The following is an 18,130-nucleotide window of genomic DNA, read 5'->3' as shown; positions in this document are numbered from 1 at the left end:
CCCCCTCCCCCCCCCTTTTTTCAGGTGTTGGTAACTATCTATGCTGATTATATTGCACCACTGTTTGATAAATTTACTCCGCTACCCGAGGGAGAATTGAAGTTGAACATTGAAGAGATGGCCAGGGGTATCAGTTTTCCTCTAACTAAAGTTTATGTTGTCGAGGGTAAGCACATCAGGGTACCTCTTCGATTTATTTTTTAATATCCAGCTGCCTTTTTAAGTGCTTTGTGTTGCTTCTGAAAGTAGTTCCTTGGTTAAAGAAAATTTACTTTCCATTGTGTGCAGAAAAGTGTGACTGTTTTTACAGGTCTATGAATCATTACAGAAATAAAATATTGAAGGTTTTTAATACAGATTGCTTCAGCTACACCCGTTGGCCACGTTATTAGGTGCACTCCATTAATGCAAATATCTAATGAGCCAATCATGTTGCAGCAACCCAATGCATACATTTCCAAGAGGTTCAGTTGTTTAGAGCAACATCAGAATGGGGAACAAACGTGATCTAAGTGACTTTGACCACGGAATGATTGTTGGTCTCGTACGTTTGTTTGAGTATCTCAGACACTGCTGATCTCCTGGGATTTTCATGCACAGCAATCTCCAGAGTTTACAGAGAATGGAGCAAAAAAACAAAACAAAAACTGAGTGGCAGTTCTATGGATGAAAATGCCTTGTTAATGAGAGAGGTCAGAAGAATGGCCTGACTGGTTCAAGCTGACGGGAAGGCGACAGTAACTCAAATAACCACACATTACAACAGTGGTGTGCAGAAAAGCATCTCTGAACACAAATACATCGAACCTAGAAGTGGATGGGCTACAGCCATGGACATGACTTGGTGACCGCTTTATTAGTTACAGCAGGTACCTTATTATGTGGCCACTGAATGTATATAAGAATTTGGTTAGGTTGCACTTAGAGTATCATGTGCTATTCTGGTACTTCATTACAGAAGGGATGTGGGAGCTTTGGAAAGGATGCAGAGAGATTTACCAGGATTCCACCTGGATTAGAATAAGAAGGATTGGACTGATTATTTTCTCTGGAGATGAAAGGAAATACGATTGAACAGCACGCACAAAATGCTAGAGGGACTCAGCAGGTCAGGCAGCGTTAATGGAAATTAATAAACAGTCGATGTTTTGGGCTGATGCACTTCATCTGGACTGGAAAGGAAGGGGGGAAACACCAGAATAAGTAGGTGGGGGAGGGGAAGGAGGCTAGCTAAAGATAGGTGAAGAAAAGGTCAGGGGTTGGAGAAGGAAGAATCTGATGAGAGAGGAGAGTGGACCGTAGGAGAAAGGGGAGGAGGAGGGGCTCTAGGGGGAGGCGAGAGAGGCAAGAGGACAGGATGGGAAATTGAAGAAGAGTAGAGGGGAGGAGATTTTTTTTATCTCGAGGCAGAAATCAATACTCATGCTATCGGGTGACAAAAGTTTGTTTTTATATAACACACACACACACACACACACACACACACACACACACACACACACACAGATATAGATATAAATATACATACACATACATATATATACACACGTTAAAGGAGATGCGCAGGGTAAGTTTTTTTAAAAGGTACCGATGAGGTGCCTGGAATGTGCAGCCGGGGTGTTGTTGGAAGCTGATGGGGGCAACTTGGTGGCGTAGCACTTATCATAACATTATTACAGCGCCAGCAACATGGGTTCAAGTCCGCCCACTGTCTGTAAGGAGTTAGCGAGTACTTCCCGTGACCTCTGGGTGCACCCGTTTCCTCCCACTGTCCAAAGATATGTTACTGGGTTAATCGGTCACTTGGGCACTGGCTCGTTGGAACCAAAGGGCCCGTTACTGTACCGTTTCTCTAATTAACTAACCTAAGGGTTCCCAACCTGTGAACAATGGACACCTTCGTTAATGGTATTGGTCTATGGCGTAAAAAAGGCTGGAACCCCCTGAACTGAACTAAGATATGCAATGGTGGTTCAGAGGCTCTTAGATACATGAATATGCAGGGAATGGAGGAATATATTTCCCGTAGTATGCAGGATGTTTTCAAGGAGTGGTGCCTCAGAAAGGCAGCGTCCATCATTAAGGAGCCTCATCAGTCCTCGGTGATGCCCTGTTCTCATTGCTACCATCAGAGAAGAGGTGCAGGAGCCTGAAGGCTCACATTGACCAATTCAGGAACAGCTTCTTCCTTTCCGCCATCTGATTTCTGAATGGACATTGAACCCATGAACACTACCTCACTACTTTTTTATTTTTTTTGCACTACTTAATTTGACTGATATATACTGTATATCCTATTACACATGCTGTAATTCAGTGTATCTTCCATACTGTCATGTATGGCATTGTACTGCTGCCACTAAGTTAACAACATGCCGGTGATAGTAAACCTGATTCTGAATTTGCATCAGGTGCGGGCAGAGAAGATTTAGTTTAAATCGACATTGTGTTTGGTGCAGCCGTTGCGGGTGGAAGGGTTGTACTTTTCTATTGGAAATGCTTATCGGACAAGGCAGCATATCCTGTATGTGGAGTGAGAAGTGGAATTAAAAGTTATGCTGGAGGCTTTGAATGAACATTTTAAATGGAGCATCCAAAGGTGGCAAAACATAGTTCAGGACATTTCTCTGCAGGTACAAATGACTGACAGTTTCTGCTTATCCTAGACCCTTGAATGAGTGAAATTCTGTAACCTGGTTTAATCTGTTTCTTGATGGCAAAGAAAATGCTGATGAGACAGCAGTGACCGCAAATGACACCACTTGTGTAGAGATTACCTTGTGCCTGTGGGAGTTTACATTGTCTTACCTGGGAGCTGCTGTTCCAATAAGATTTTTAAAATGAATTCACCACGATCCAAAACGTGTGCTTAAAAAATTATAATAAAAATAGTTCCCCATCTATTTTTATCTAAAAGTAATTTCCCACATGAGCTATGCATTTTACAATCAGTCGGCTTACTTTACCTATAAAGGAAAATCAGATGATGAAAATGTGAAATCAGAGCAAAAATTAAAAATTCGGCAGGTTCTGTGAGCCAGAATCCTTCATCGGGAATGTGTTCATACTGAAGTATCGGCAGACTCTATACAAGCCTGGTTTTGCAGTTTGGGGAATGTGATGTAACCAAGGACTTCAGGTTTGTTCATTAAAGTGAAAGAGGAAGCCTTTCCCAAACTTCCCTTAAATTCTACCACGTTTCAGTGAGTTAATACTTTGACAAAAAAAAATCAGTAATATCCATGGTAAATCACATATAGCTGTACTTGTAAGTCGAAAATCAGATTCAGTGAAAGTAACAATAACTTCACTGAATTTAGCCTTAATCATTCCATGCCTTAATTAAATGCGTTTGGTGTCAGTGGTTACTCTCTGCTTGAACAAGTAATGCTAACCCATCTGTTTTCGGTGACATCGTGCCTTTCATTCCAGATCTTAATGTTGGGTGTTAAACCCCACGAGGTTGTACTCTGGAGTTCATCGTGTTTCAGGTGACTGCCTGTAAGGAGATGAACCTCGAGGTTGTATAAAGGACACGTACTTTGACAATGTCCTTTGCACTTGGAACAGAGTTTTAAAGTTTCTGTGGTATACACTCAGTGACCATTTTATTAGGTGCATCTGTTGGGCACACCAGTATCTGTTGTTGCAATCTGTCCACTTCAAGGTTTTACATGTTGAGGAGGAACCTCTTTAACCAGAGAGTGGTGAATCTGTGGAATTTGTTGCCGCAGGCAGCTGTGGAGGCTAAATCCTTGTGTATGTTTAAGGCAGAGGTTGATAGATTCTTGATTGGTCAGGGAATGAAGGGATATGGACAGATGTCAGGAGATTGGGGGCTGTGGGGTGGGGGGGAAATAAAAGGATCAGCCATGATGAAATGGTGGAGCAGACTCAATGAGCCAAATAGCCTAATTCTGCTCCTATGTCATATGGTCTTATGTTGTGTGTTCAGAGATGCTCTTCTGCACACCACGGTTGTAAGGTGTAGTTATTTGAGTTACTGTTGCCGTCCTGTCAGTACTAACCAGTCTGGCTATTCTTCACTGACCAAGGTTCACTTAGCAAGGTTTTCGCTCACAGAACTGTGTTTGCTGGATGTTTTTTTTTGCACCATTCTCTGTAAACTCTAGAGACTGTTGTGCTTGAAAATCTCAGGAGATCAGCAGTTTTGAGATATATAAATCACCTTGTCTGACACCAACAATCATTCCGTGGTCAAAGTAACAAATCATATTTGTTCCCCATTCTGATGTTGGTCTAAACAACTGAACCTCTTGACCATGTCTACATGCTTTTATGCCTTGAGTTGCTGTGACACGATTGGCTGTTTAGATATTTACTTTAATGACCAGGTATACCCAATAAAATGCCCACTGAGTGTATAATTTCATCTCTAATTCTAGCTCGCAATTTAAGCTTCAACTCCAGCAAAAATACCTGAAATTGCTGACATTTTGTGGTATTGCATTCAATAATTATGATTATAAAGCATTATTCATCCTGTTGTAATATGAACAAAGTCAATGGCAAGACAATGAAGATTGTGGATGTGGAAGTGTTTATTCAACAAAAAGGAGCAGCAGGCATCACTCTTGGAAGAAGAGGTCTCCTTGACCCAATATTACATGACATTTTTATATGCTAAAGATCAAAGGTAACACCAGGACAATTCTATAGTTACAATGCTTCCTTTGATTTGCATATAGTTTTTGCATACCATTTCTTGGTGCACCCTCACTCCAGATAGTCCGTGAGCCAGGACTCCAAATTTGGGCCACCGGTACCATCTGGGGGGAATAGTTCTTATAGTGATCTTTGGCGAGGTATACACCCCTAGTGTTAGAAAATATGTGATTCCATTGCAGTGGTGGTAGCTGTGACATGTGGTCAACACAAACCACCAAAGCACCTTTTACTTCCTTATGCAGTATGAGAACGACACTGCTCTGTGTCTCCAAAAGCTGGCAACAGCCTCTAGGCTGGTATATGGGAAGATGTTTGGAGAAGAACCCACGAGTGCCAAGCCCTGTTGGCAGAGGATGGAAGATGGAGAGAGAAGAGGAAGCTGAACAGTTGGATCAGTTGGGTGCTGGATGGAAGGCCAGCCAGCACCCGATGTCATCCTGGATCTACTGGCCTGTAACTGTTCAAAAAAAATGTTCACTCCCAAGATGTATGTATGTTGCAAATGGCCTCAGGTGTACTGACGTGTGTAGACTGGCAGACTGTGAGAACCAGGCATCCACCTCAGAGTGTGGAAAGTTCAGATGAAGACGTGGAAGACTTGGAAAATTATTATGATTATTAATAGGTTATGAAAGTATGGAAAGCAGTCTTTGATTACATATATTCATTTTACAACCAAATGGGGCCTAGGTTATGGCCGTGTGGAACCCCACATTTGACTTATTGTTCTGTAATTCTATGTGCTATGACAAAAGCTTAAGATTGTTTTGATTTGATACAACAATAATGGAAAATATCATGACATTGATAAAGCTCCAGAAATCTCTCCAAATGTGGTTTTTAACCTTTCAGGGGGTGGGGTAACATTTTCTGCTGTACTGATGTTAATATGGAATATATATAAAAAATGATTACTTATTTGAATTCCTGAATAAATTCTCCGCAAATCCATGTAATTATATGTGTCCTAGGGTTTTTAATTGACTTTTTCAAAATAAACAACAGACAAATATTTTTTCTAAAAATGAAATGATTCGCTCTACTGAAATTGGGCACTGTACTGCGAATGCCACCAATGACATAGTTTTCAATGTAGAATTTTATAACAATATTTGATGAAAAGTGCTTGAACTCAGCTATCATTGTGACAAATTTCAATGTTGAGGGATCACTGATGACAAAATTGAATATATATGTTTTACTTTATATTGGCCACTTTTCAGAAATGCTTATTTTAGGGTAGTGTTATAAAATGCATGATAGCACACATAAAGCTACCACTGGTGCAATGCTATCACATATTTTCTAACTCTAGAGATGTTTTGTCAAAAATCGCTATGAGCACTATTCCCCTCAGATGGTACCGACCAACCCTACTCGCTCATGGACTAAGACACATAAAATGAATGTTAATCTGCATTCATGCATTTGCAGGCGTCTGAGGTCTAATTGTTCTGAGCTGTGTTTTAAATCCAATCTGTAATCCACATTCAAATCTGATAATTGGTTGCTGTTGAAATTTAATATTTGCTATATGCCCTAACTCCAGAATATCCCCTAACAATCCTAATAAGGTTAAGTTAATCTGAAAATTGCTGTGATTGTGTGAAGGAAATATGGAGGTACAAAAGTTTCTTGTTACAAACTGAGCCCATGTTAAATTCTACCCCTTAAAAGCTTATGTATTTTTTCCAGTGTGCGGTGTGACCCAGATCTCTTGATAATCTTTGTTTTAAGTTTGAGCAGTACAGGCTGGCCGTTAGTGATCAGTGCTTTAAAAATACTGATCTAATTTTTGATGAGGTTGGTGAAACTTGACCACAACATTGGCCAAAAAATTTAAAGTCGAAAACAAATGCTTTGGTAGTAACAGTGTTGATGTTCACTGTTTTGAATAGGATCAAAGAGATCATCACACAGCAATGCGTATTTCTATGGGTTTTTTAAGAACAAGCGTATTGTTCTGTTTGATACGCTACTCGAAGATCATTCCCCGTTAAATAAAGTGGCTGCCAACGACAACATTGATACGCAGACGGCTGCTGGAGACAGCAATGAAAACGAAACTGCTGAGTCCAAGCCCAGACCAAAAGTAAGTATACTGACTTCATTCCTCATAATGCCTGTTAAACCTATACCTTGTTGCTTATTCTTCGGATGAGAGCACTACTGATGAGAGTTATTGATCATTGTGTTTGTTTTAGAATGGTTGAGAACCAGTGCAGTCCTTGTGATAGTGCACATGTGCTGGTATGAGCTGGTAAATTATAGGGTGTGGAGTCTGTGTCAGGAAAAGGTATATAGTACGAGGGGGATATTGAACATAGAACAGCCCATAATGCATTACCGACCCTGTAGGATCAATCTAACCCTTCCCTCCCATATAGCCTTCCATTTTTCTATTACCCACCTGCCTATCTAAGTCTCTCAATTGTCCGGAATATATCTGCTACAACCATCACTCCAGCAGTGCGTTCCATGCACCCACCACTCTGTTATTTTAAAATGACAAGCGACCTCTGACATTCCCCCTGTACATTCTCCCTGTGAAAGCATGAGCAGGCCTCAGTACATCCATGGTCTGTGTTGGTCATTGATGCTCTTGCCCAACTAAATTGTGGGACTCACTTTGACCAATGCTCAGCTTGGTATGGCGATATTACTTTTTAAATCATTTGCGTTCTTTCTCCCCACAGAATAAGAGACAAGGCTGCAGTAACCAAGAAGTTCTGGCTGTGCTCGGTCACGAGCTCGGACACTGGAAGCTTGGCCATACAGTGAAGAACATTGTCATTAGTCAGGTGATGCACACCGCTTGATATCTAGAATGAAAGTGTGTGTTGTTCAATGATCGATGGGCTGTCAGCCAAGTAGAAACTCAGAAGGAAATGATTTCCCAGTGTTTGGTTGCCAGCTGTGGTTCAGTGGATCTTGCCCTCACCTCTGAGGCAGGAAGTTGCAGATTCGTCCCACTCTGACACAGCTCTGGGCAGATGCTCCAGTGTAGAGAGTACATATTGTACGACTGAAAGAGAAAATACTTGGAAGGATGTTGCTGAGACTTGACCTGAGTTATGGGGAAAGGTTGAATAGGTTAGGACTTTATTCTCTGGAGCGTAGGAGAATGAGAGGCGTACACAATTCAGGGGTATAGATAGTGGAAAAAGCCTGCTTTCATTTACCCTAAGGTTGGGTGAGAATAGAACTAGAGGTCATAGGTTAAGAATGAAAAGTGAAATATTTATGGGGAACATGAGGGAGAACTTTACACGGGGTGGTGCAAGTGTGGAACGAGTTCTCAGGAAGTCGATGCTGGTTTGATTAGTTTGGATAAATACATGGATGGGAGGGGAATGGAGGGCTATTGTTCAGGTGCAGGTTGTTGGGATCAGGCAGAATAAAAGTTTAATACTGGATAGGTCTAAGGGTCTGTTTCTGTGCTGTCGTCCGGCCTTTCAGATGAGAGACCAAGCTGGGGTTTAATCTGCTCTGCAAGTTGGGTGGTGGGCGGGGGCGAGCAGAATTAGAATCAGGTTTCATCTCACTGGCATATGTTGTGGAATTTAAATTTGGGGCAGCAGTACAATGCAATACATGATACTAGAGAGAAAAGAAAACTGAATTGTAAGTGTATATCTGTATGTCTATGTATATACAAGTTAAACTAAACAAGTTGTGCAGAAAGAAGGAAATAACTTTTTTAAAAGTAATGATGCAGTGTTCACGGGTTCAATGTCCATTTTGGAAATCCGATGGCAGAGGGGAAGCAGCTACTCCTGAATCGTTGAGTGTGTGCCTTCAGGCTTCTGTACCTCCTACCTGATAGTAGCAATGAGAACAAGGCATGACCTGGGTGATGGGGGTCCTTAATGATGCCACCTTTTTGAGGCATCACTCCTTGAAGATGTCCTGGATACTACAGAGGCTGGTGCCCATGATAGAGATGACTTAAGTTTCCAGGTTTCTGCAACTTATTTTGATCCTGTGCTGTAGCCACCCCCCTCCCTACCAGACGGTGATGCAGCCAGTTAGAATGCTCTCCATGGTATATCTGCAGAAGTTTTCGAAATCCCAGTGTTATCGTTGACGTCCTGGGCTATATTCCAGTAATATCAATTATATAACCATTTGTAGGAACATCTGTCCCATGAATTAACTAAAACAAAATGTAGTTTTCCCATACATCCGTGCAGATTAAAATGGTGTTTGCTTTACTCCTGATACCACTGTTGAGGTTGCAGTTAGCTGTTTGGAAGTGCCTTCTGCCCATTAGTTTCCAAGTTATTATTAAGTAACGCTGATGTTTTTTATTGTAGGTGAACTCTTTCTTCTGTTTTTTCCTGTTTGCTGTTCTCATGCACAAAAAGGAGCTTTTCTCCGCCTTTGGATTCTATGACACTCAGCCAACTCTCATTGGGTTGATGATCATATTCCAGTTCATTTTCTCCCCCTACAATGAGGTAAGAACCAATATAATGCCTTGTGGTCTTATGGATTGTAATAATTTTCATTGTTACCTGTACTACCCTCACTGAGGTGTTGTAACATCGACTAGACAGTCAGCCAAACAAGCATCTCCTTGGGTTTATTGCAGACTCAATAGCATGACATAGTGAATAAAGGAGTGAAAAAGCAATACGACAGGATGGCTTTAGATAGAAACTTTTGCTCCTAGCATAAACCTCTGGCCTTCTTTCAGCCAATGTGCTTTTATAATTACTACTTCCTGGCTATACAGGATATGACCCAATACAGATCTGAAACTGCTCATTAAAATAAAATTATGCTTCAATTGCCTGAAAGGCAGAACACTACCTTTTCACTTATTCAAACAAGGAGCAGGAGTACAGGGGGAAGCGGGGTGTTACGCAAGCTCTCCCATACATTTTTCAAGTTCAAGTTTAATTGTCTTTCAACCACACACATGTACACAGCTAAACAATGCAGGGTTGCTCCAAACACAGTACAAATATTCACACACAGCACATGTAGAGAGGATAGCACATACAGTCACAAAATATTAGCCCATGTTCCTGAGTAGCATAGCCTTAAGATTTATGGTGCATGGGATGTTGTCCCTGAGCCACATTTCTGCAAGAACAAGCACGCAGCAGTTCCTCCTCCTCGCTCTGGGTCAGCCACCGATGAGGCAATCCAGCTCGTCTTCCAAGAAGCACCGACGGGAGAGCCGGCCAACAACGTAGCACAGATTTCAGAATACCCACCATTCTTCTGTTCTCTCCCATGCGATCTGTGGCATCTTCTGCCCTAGGTGGCTGTAACAGGCGAGGTTGCAGTATGAGGGTCTAATCCGTGCAACAACCAAGTCCATGCAGCATCTCCACAGTCGGTCTGTCTTATAAATCAACTTGCAGTATTTTGTATTATCAATGTCCAAAAAGGGTCTTGCGATCACAAAAAAAAAAGTTTAAGATAAATATTTGCATCATTTGAACCTGGAGAGGCCTCTGAGACTAAGCGTGCTACTATCTTTCCAGAAGTTAAGCTGAAGGCGGTAATAAAATGTGTCATGGTGTTCATCAATGACTGGATGCAGTCCATTTGGTTAATTGTGGGTAGTGAAAGGGTTATTTATGTATTATTATAGTGGATTCCAGTTAGCTGGGACACTTTAGGACCAGTACATTTTGGCCCATTTTTAAGTGGCTGCTCCAATTAGTGGAAATAGTTAAAAAGGTAGATGTGTGTGTGTGTCTATGTATATGTCTATCTGTATGTGTATATAATATAATCTTTATATACTTAAACTTAACTGGGTAACAAATTGTGCATTTAAATGAAATACAGAACAAATTGGAACACTGTCAATACAATAGTTGTCCGTTGTATCTGACATTGACAGGAAATGTGTGTGGGACAGTTATTAAAGTGGAAGTGTTCCACTGGGGCAGTTTCAGTCTCTTGACCTAGGAGGTCCATATTGAGTGGTATGAGTAGACGTCACAGCTGGTGTCTTCCCTGGTTGTAGTGGATGACCATGACGACATCTGTGCCTCCTGCCCTGTGCTGTCCGTACTGCCTTCCTGGCTGTTGGATCTCACTGTAGATCACATCTGCCCAGTCCACCGGAGCTGACTTCACATGCTAGGGCAGGCATGTCCCTATCCCACTGGGGTCTGAGACCCGCCAGTTACCTTCGCCTTGTTTAGTTGCCCTGTTGAAGCAGTGTACCGGGGTGCAGTTGCTTTCACGTGCAAACAGTGTCTTGGAGCCACAGAAGAGAGCGTTGGTCCACTGGGGACCAAAAGCAACATGAAGACAATTGTCGACACCTTCGAATTCTTCATGGTTCCTAACTTGTTGGAAGTAGTGAGATCATTTTGTTTCTCTGCCGGCCGTTTCTGGCATTTCCAAGCCTGAATGCTTGAAACTGCAGTGAGCAAAATGGTTCTGAATTGTCTTACTGCTTATTTCTCATTAGCTACCAGTGACCAAAATCACTGCTTTTTTGAACACAATCACACGCAAGCGACACTGTATAAAATCTGTTCACTCTGAGCACAGTGTAGTGTCTGCTTGGAAACTGTTCAGCAACAGTCTCCTGCCCCAATTAAGCGGCATGTGTGCCAAGCAGAAGGAATCCCGGCTTTTTTAAACATTAGTTTTTGCTCTTTAAGAGTTGTCCCAAATAAGTGGCTGGTCAGTTTAACCAATGGCCCAATTAACCAGAATCCACTGATTATATATTATTGTATTTGCACAGACTGTCTCCTTTTGCACATTGGTTCTTTGTCAGTCTTTTTTTTGCAGCTTTTCATTGATTCTATTGTATTTCCATCGTGAATGCCTGCAAGAAAACTAATATCAGGGTAGTATATAATGAAATATACAGTACTCTGATAATTTACTTTTTTAACTTTGTGGCAAATATATGCAGTGTTATACAAAAGTAGTAGCTATAGAAAACGGGGGGTGACAGGGTGGAGATGCATCTCTACCAAAAGAGATGTAAGACACCCCTTCCTTCTGCTCACCTGCAGGTCACCTTGCGCAAGGTGTAGCATCTGCTTAGTGCCACCCCTCTTCTTCCCCCCTCCCCCCCCCAAACCGATCAGGGTCAGGTGAAGCCATGGGAGCAGGTGGTGGATGGTCGTATGAGCAGCTGGTTCATATCACAAGTCCCGGTTATGCGACCACCGACGCCAGGCAGACAATCTCTGAAGAGTGTTGAATATGGCTGGGGTCACCCCTGTTGTATAGACACTGCCCAGAAGAAGGCAATGGCAAACCTCTTCTGTAGGGAAAAATTTGCCAAAAACAATCATGGTCATGGAAAGACTGTGATCGCTACATCTTAAGACACGGCAGGTAATGAATGATGAATGAATAGAAAACATACACTTCTGACTTTCTCAGGAATTGGCTTATGGACAGTTCTCCAGACTGGAACCCACAACCAATGGTCTACCTGTAAATCTGGATTTTGAAACAAACCGGATAAAGGCAAAGATGTAGTCTCTGTCCGCTTAGTGGGGCACGGAGGTTAGAATTGTGTCTTACTCAAGTCAGTGATTTCTACTTAAGAGGACTTAGGGAGCAGGGAGAATACATTTTGTGTGGTACATTTTATCTAACCTGGAGAAAAAAATTGTATTCACTTCAATAATGTAACATTTTTGAGGTTGCTTCAGAGGAGCATTCATGGGATTTAGCAGAATTTAACATCCAGTTCAACTAGGACACGTGCAAAGCATGGAAGTTAAAATTGTTTTTAAGGTGTCTCTGCGGAGGAGAAGGCTATTGTGATGGAAACCAGAGTTTGGGCTGAAAATGGTGAATGTGCGAGATGATTTGTCTTGTAGTAGCACAAATCTGTGAGGGTTGGGATGGATCATCATGGACATGTAGTCAAAATAGAGTTCCTAGTCATGTGCACAGGAACAATGGAACACTTGCAGCATCACAGGCACATAGCATCAGATAAATAGTGTTCACAGGAAAAACAAACATAAATTGCACAAAGCAACAGACACAAAATGCTGCAGCAACTCAGCAGGTCAGGCAACATCTATGGAAAAGGGTCTCGGCCCAAAACACCGCCTGTTCATTCATTTCCATAGATGTTGCTTGACCTGCTGAGTTCCTGCAGCATTTTTGTGTGCGCGCTCTGGATTTCCAGCATCTGCAGCCTTTCTTGTGTTTATAAATTGTACTCTTTTTACCAAAAAGAACACAATTAGAACAAAAAAAAGAGAAATCTTGAGCAATAGATACCAAGTGCTGAAGAAACTCAGCAAGTGAGGCAACGTCTTTGGAGGGGAATAAATTGAAGGGTCTCGACTTGACACATTGACTGTTAATTCCCCGCCTGACTCTGATTTCCTCCACGCTTAATGTCTCTGTAGTACAAAAAAAGAATTAACTTTAGTGCAAAGTGGTCACAGTGTTGCTAAACTGTAGTGATTCAGGGTTTTGCTGGTCACTTTAAGATGGGTGGGTGATGTCCATGAAGGCAAGGACAGACTGGCCATGTTATTCAAGCCAGTCATTCCCAAGAAATATTCTTGCTGATTAAGATTATGCACTGACGTATGGGTAAATTTGTGTTTTTATAGGTCCTCTCCTTCAGCCTGACTGTACTGAGCAGAAGATTTGAATTCCAGGCGGATGCATTTGCGAAAGAACTGGGAAAAGCCACCGACCTATACTCGGCTCTAATAAAACTGAACAAGGATAATCTGGGTTTCCCGGTGGCGGACTGGCTGTACTCCATGTGGCATTATTCCCACCCTCCTCTCCTCGAGAGACTACGAGCCTTAAAGGACAAAAGGGACTGATGGTAGACGTGAGAAAGAAGTAGAACTTTCTGAAGAAAAAAGTTTTTTATTTTAAATTGTTCATTCCATGGACAGTGCAGCTTTGCACTGGTTGCTTGTACGTTGAGAACTGGCTCACGGTCTGAGTGCATTTAGATTGTGTATTGGTTCACATGCTAGGGGTGTAAAAACAATCTGACATAGTTAAGTTGTTTAAAATACATTGGGACTTGATTTTATTTTTAATTTGAAGCAATTCAGTGTCTAATGGTACAAGCAAGATGATACAAACCATGCTAGCACAAGTATCCAGTAATGTATGTTACGATTAACGGTGCATCATATCAGAACTCTTATCCAAAGTGCTCTTGGAAATTGCTTTGTCTATTGAACCTTTAAAGTTTCATTTCCATAATTTTGTGTTTTCTCTGCTCATTTTCCGGCAAGTCTCTTTTAGACCAGCAAATTATGAATTATTTATATCGTTTTAACAATAAATGTTTTAAGAGACATCGCTGCATTCAGATTGATCCCACTGGACACTATTGTCCGAAATGCAGTTTCGAGAGGTAGAGTCTTGAAGCTGTAAATGTGTCTAGTCACTATAAGCAGGACAGTTCAACTCCAAAGAAGAACTATATTTAGGTTTAGCCTTGGGGACATTTGTCAACCTTTAACAGTTATGCCTAGAAACTGCAGGAAGGAGAGAAGGGTCGAGTTCAGGTTTAATGGGTTGACTGTCTTTTCGCAGGATCTGTTGGTAATTCTGTCTTAACTTTGGACAAGGGTGGTTGTCAGTTGGTTAGCATTACTCTATTTGGCCTTGCTTCCAAAGAAATCAACAATCTGTCCACATGTGGCCGATAAATTGAGGACAGGCAAATGATCTGCTGCTCTGTTAGAGTTAGCAATAGAAGTGCAGTGGATCTTTCCCATGCTCAACATTCAAGTCAATACATTGAGGGAAATGGATCTACTCGCTGAGAAAATGAGCTTATTAACCACATTGGTGTGAATCGGATTTACACAGGTTGGCTTCTGTTCAACGTTAGTTTACAGGTCTAAGGTCAAACGTGGAGGATGTGATTTTCAGTTATGCGGCTTCTTGTTAGCACACACAGCGTTCCAGTGTTACTACTCTGCAATATCATATCTAGGTAACAGTGAATCTTCTGCTTGAATTTTCTGATAAGGTTGAGATTAGCTCAACCTGTGATTTTAACACTTTTCCCACAGTTAGTAAGCATCCTTAAACACCCCTCATTTTCTGTTGCTTTAACATGTGACTTCACTTTTGGTTTCTTGACTGAGGTTGAAATTTTGTTTGGTTGTTAATGGAGTAAGTTGAATTCTAAGAAGAACATGTCTCTTAATTGGTATGTGGAAATGTTTTTTTTTGTACCTGTCAGATTCTTTTAATCTTGTGCATTGCTGAGATTATTTCAGTTCATTATGGTTGTGTTGATATGCAGATGTTTTAAAGTGAAGATGCCGCTAATTGCATTCTGTTACTGAATGAGCAGTTCAATGTATTGAAAATGTTCACGACACAACTATACGCTGTAGGAGGGAAGAGGTTTGTGCACTCTCACCATGGGAGTGAGACATTGCTGCTGGTTTGTGTGGGCGTCGTGTTGAATTGTGAAGTTTCATGGTTTGCCGTCACAGCTTTGGAAAGTGACGTAGATGCGATTGAAATTGCCTACTGCCCTTCCAACCATTTGAATCTGTTACCAGTTAAAGGGAGTAAGCTTGTGGGTTTTCCTGCATTCTCTTCCTCTCAGCTACTCCAAGTTGTCTTTCCCAAGTCCTGGCTGACTGCTACCATTTGATGTTCCATGTTGACTGTGTGCTGGAAGTTGTACCTGTTTTCTTCTGGAGGCTCACTGGGTGCTGCTGCCTATCCCATTTCAGTGCTTTTGCTTTCAAAGTTTCCCCTGACGACGTGAGGTGCAGTGGCCAGTTTTAGCGCATCCAGCATCTGCGAACTGTGGGCAGACAATTGACCTTTGGTGTCAAGAAAACACACTAGGTGGTGGTTATCCACGCTAGAGGGAGATGCGAGGGCATCTTTTTCACTCCCTGGTTCGAGGTCTCAGTGTGATGTGAAAGGGAGCTAGGCTTTCTTTATCAACATGAGATTTAGATGTGAAGTTTAAACTCTAGAAATCTTAAGCAGCATACAGACAAAATGCCGGAGGAACTCAGCAAGTCAGGCATCATCTATGGAGGGGAATAAATAGTCGACATTTTGGGCTATGATCCTTCATCAGGACTTCCGTAGATGCTGTCTGCCTTATTGAATTCCCCAGCTCTGTGTGTGTGTGTGTGTGTCCATCCGTCCTTTGACAGGTAATGTTCAAATTAAACGTCCAATGTTTATTCCCCTCCATAGATGCTGCCTGGCTTGCTGAGTTTCTCCAACATTTTGTGCGTGTTGCTCAAGATTTCCAGCATCTGTAGAGTCTCTCGTGTCTAGGTTTATTCAAAGAGCTGGATTAGCTTGCCAACTATGCAAAGTAAGTTTGATTTGTCAGTCAGAACCAGACAGTGATGCATAATTAATGGCAGCAAGTGTACTGAAAATCTGTCAATTGTGCACGTGGAGTTAGCATTGTCCTTTTTAATGTTGATGAGTCATCCTATTTAAAATGTTACACCACTCCCCTTCCAGTTACTGATTGGGTGGGCCTATTTCTGCTGTCTTCTTCAAATTGTGCTATGTGATTAAACAGATGTTGGAGTTGGAAAATTGAAATGGAATTAACAGTAAAAATCTGGAATTTAAAAAAAATAGCACGTCAGGAGGCGTCTGTGGAAGGCAAAACAGTAAAGCTTCAGTTCATTAAATCTCATCTGTTCACTCTTAGTTAACCTGCCAAGTCCTGGCAGAATCTCCACTTTCAGATTCCCAGGACCCGCGGAAGGTGGCTTTTCATTAACATGAGGAAGGTGAGCACCAAGGGAGAAGAAAGTGCTGTTTCTTTCTCTACAAGAGAAAACCGGAAGGATTAAGGAGCGATTTCATAAATCAGGGATTTGTGCAGGAAGCTGGTGGTAGTATCTCACAATCTGTTCAGTTGATTGAAATGTTGTAATTTTGCCTCTTGGGGGATGAAGGGAGGGAGTCCTTAATTGTGTTGTGATCTAAATTCAAGGAAGATTAAATCATTAAATAATTAGCATGTATGGGAATTGTGAAACAACCTGATTCTATGAAGATGTGAAATTGCATTTCTTTGTGACAGTAATTTTCAATAAATGGAAGAAACATGAGTCTGTGGTCAGAGTGACTTTGTGACTTGTTCATTCCTTTTCTATAAAAATGTATCAATTGATTTATTGTTCCTTTCCATGTCCTGCGGCACATTGGGAGGTATCTTTGCTGTTTCTTCAGCATTTGTCCGTGTTTTACGAGGCCGCGTTGCTAGCTTGACGCTCAACCCAGAACAGGTGGGAAGCGTGCAAGGAGCTGGCTGGATTCGAACCTGAGGCCACTCTCCTCAAAGTCCGATGTGGCTGCCACTACCTCACTGGCTGGCTGTCAACTGATCCACCTCCTCAAAATTTTGAAATTTGTTTATGGTTGAAGCGTAGGTACCCAGATCACATCTCAAGAAGATGCGGCTTTGTGTTTTTACAATGTCAGCTTAAATGGTAGTATTTCCCTGTGGAATGTTTTAAAATTATTTTTATTGTATTCTGCCCAGTTACACCCATGTGACCAATTAGCCTACTAACCCATGCATCTTTTGGAGCACCCAGAGGAAACCTACGTCGTCGCAAGGAGAAAGAATTCTGTTTTAAAGTTCAAAGTAAATTTTATTATCAGAGTACATGTGTCACCACGTCCAACCCTGAGATTCTTTTTCCTGCAGGTATACTTAGTAAATCTATAGAACAGTAACTGTAAACAGGATCAATGAACCAATGTAAATATAAATAAATAGCGATAAATAATGAGAGCATGAAATAATAAGTCCTTAAAGTAAGATCATTGGTTATGGGAACATCTAAAATAGATGAGTGTAGTTATCCTCTTTTGTTTAAGAGCCTGATGGTTGAGGGGTAATAACTGTTCCTGAACCTGGTGGTGTGAGTCCTGAGACTCTTGTACCTTCTACCTGATGGCAGCAGTGAGAAGAGAGCATGACCTAAGTGGGGGGGGGGGGGGAGATCTTTGGATGTTGCTTTCCTACAACAGCATTTCATGTAGATGTGCAAAATAGTTGGGAAGGCTTTACCTGTTACGTACTGTGCCGAATCGACCTGCTTTTGTAGGATTTTCCTTTCAAAGGGCACTGGTGTTACCATACTAGGTTGTGATGCAGCCAGTCAATACACTCTCCACTACACATCTATAGAAGTCTGTCAAAGTTTTTGATGTCCTCCTGAACCTCCGCAGACCCCCAAGGAAGTAGACGCACTGTCGTGCTTTTCTTGCAATCGCATTTATACCTTTTTAAACCTCTCACTTAAATTTGACAATGTTACCGATAATCCTCCATTGAGAATGGGGAAGAGAATCCTAAAGCTGTTTGAACGTGTTCATTATTGATAGGGCAAACAACAGGAATTCTGCAGATGCTGGAAATTCAAGCAACACACATCAAAGTTGCTGGTGAACGCAGCAGGCCAGGCAGCATCTCTAGGTAGAGGTGCAG

At 41.7% G+C, this 18,130-nt stretch overlaps 1 protein-coding gene across 1 annotated transcript in view; it reads left to right on the top strand.

The window, feature by feature from the left end:
- zmpste24 (zinc metallopeptidase, STE24 homolog) overlaps positions 1 to 16,735 on the top strand; it is a 38,791-nt gene extending 22,056 nt beyond the window's left edge. Inside the window, exons 6-10 of the mRNA XM_063035043.1 lie at positions 25 to 166; positions 6,588 to 6,781; positions 7,386 to 7,490; positions 9,006 to 9,149; positions 13,266 to 16,735. Of these exons, the coding sequence (XP_062891113.1) occupies positions 25 to 166; positions 6,588 to 6,781; positions 7,386 to 7,490; positions 9,006 to 9,149; positions 13,266 to 13,487 (807 nt within the window). The 3' untranslated portion in view covers positions 13,488 to 16,735. The remainder of the gene's footprint in view (positions 1 to 24; positions 167 to 6,587; positions 6,782 to 7,385; positions 7,491 to 9,005; positions 9,150 to 13,265) is intronic.
- The last annotated feature ends 1,395 nt before the right edge of the window (positions 16,736 to 18,130 follow it).

The sequence above is a fragment of the Mobula hypostoma genome, chromosome 28 (assembly GCF_963921235.1).
Source record: "Mobula hypostoma chromosome 28, sMobHyp1.1, whole genome shotgun sequence".
Lineage (NCBI taxonomy): Eukaryota > Metazoa > Chordata > Chondrichthyes > Myliobatiformes > Myliobatidae > Mobula > Mobula hypostoma.
The sequence above is the reverse complement of the archived record's forward strand: the minus strand, read 5'-3'. Positions and strand labels throughout refer to the sequence as shown.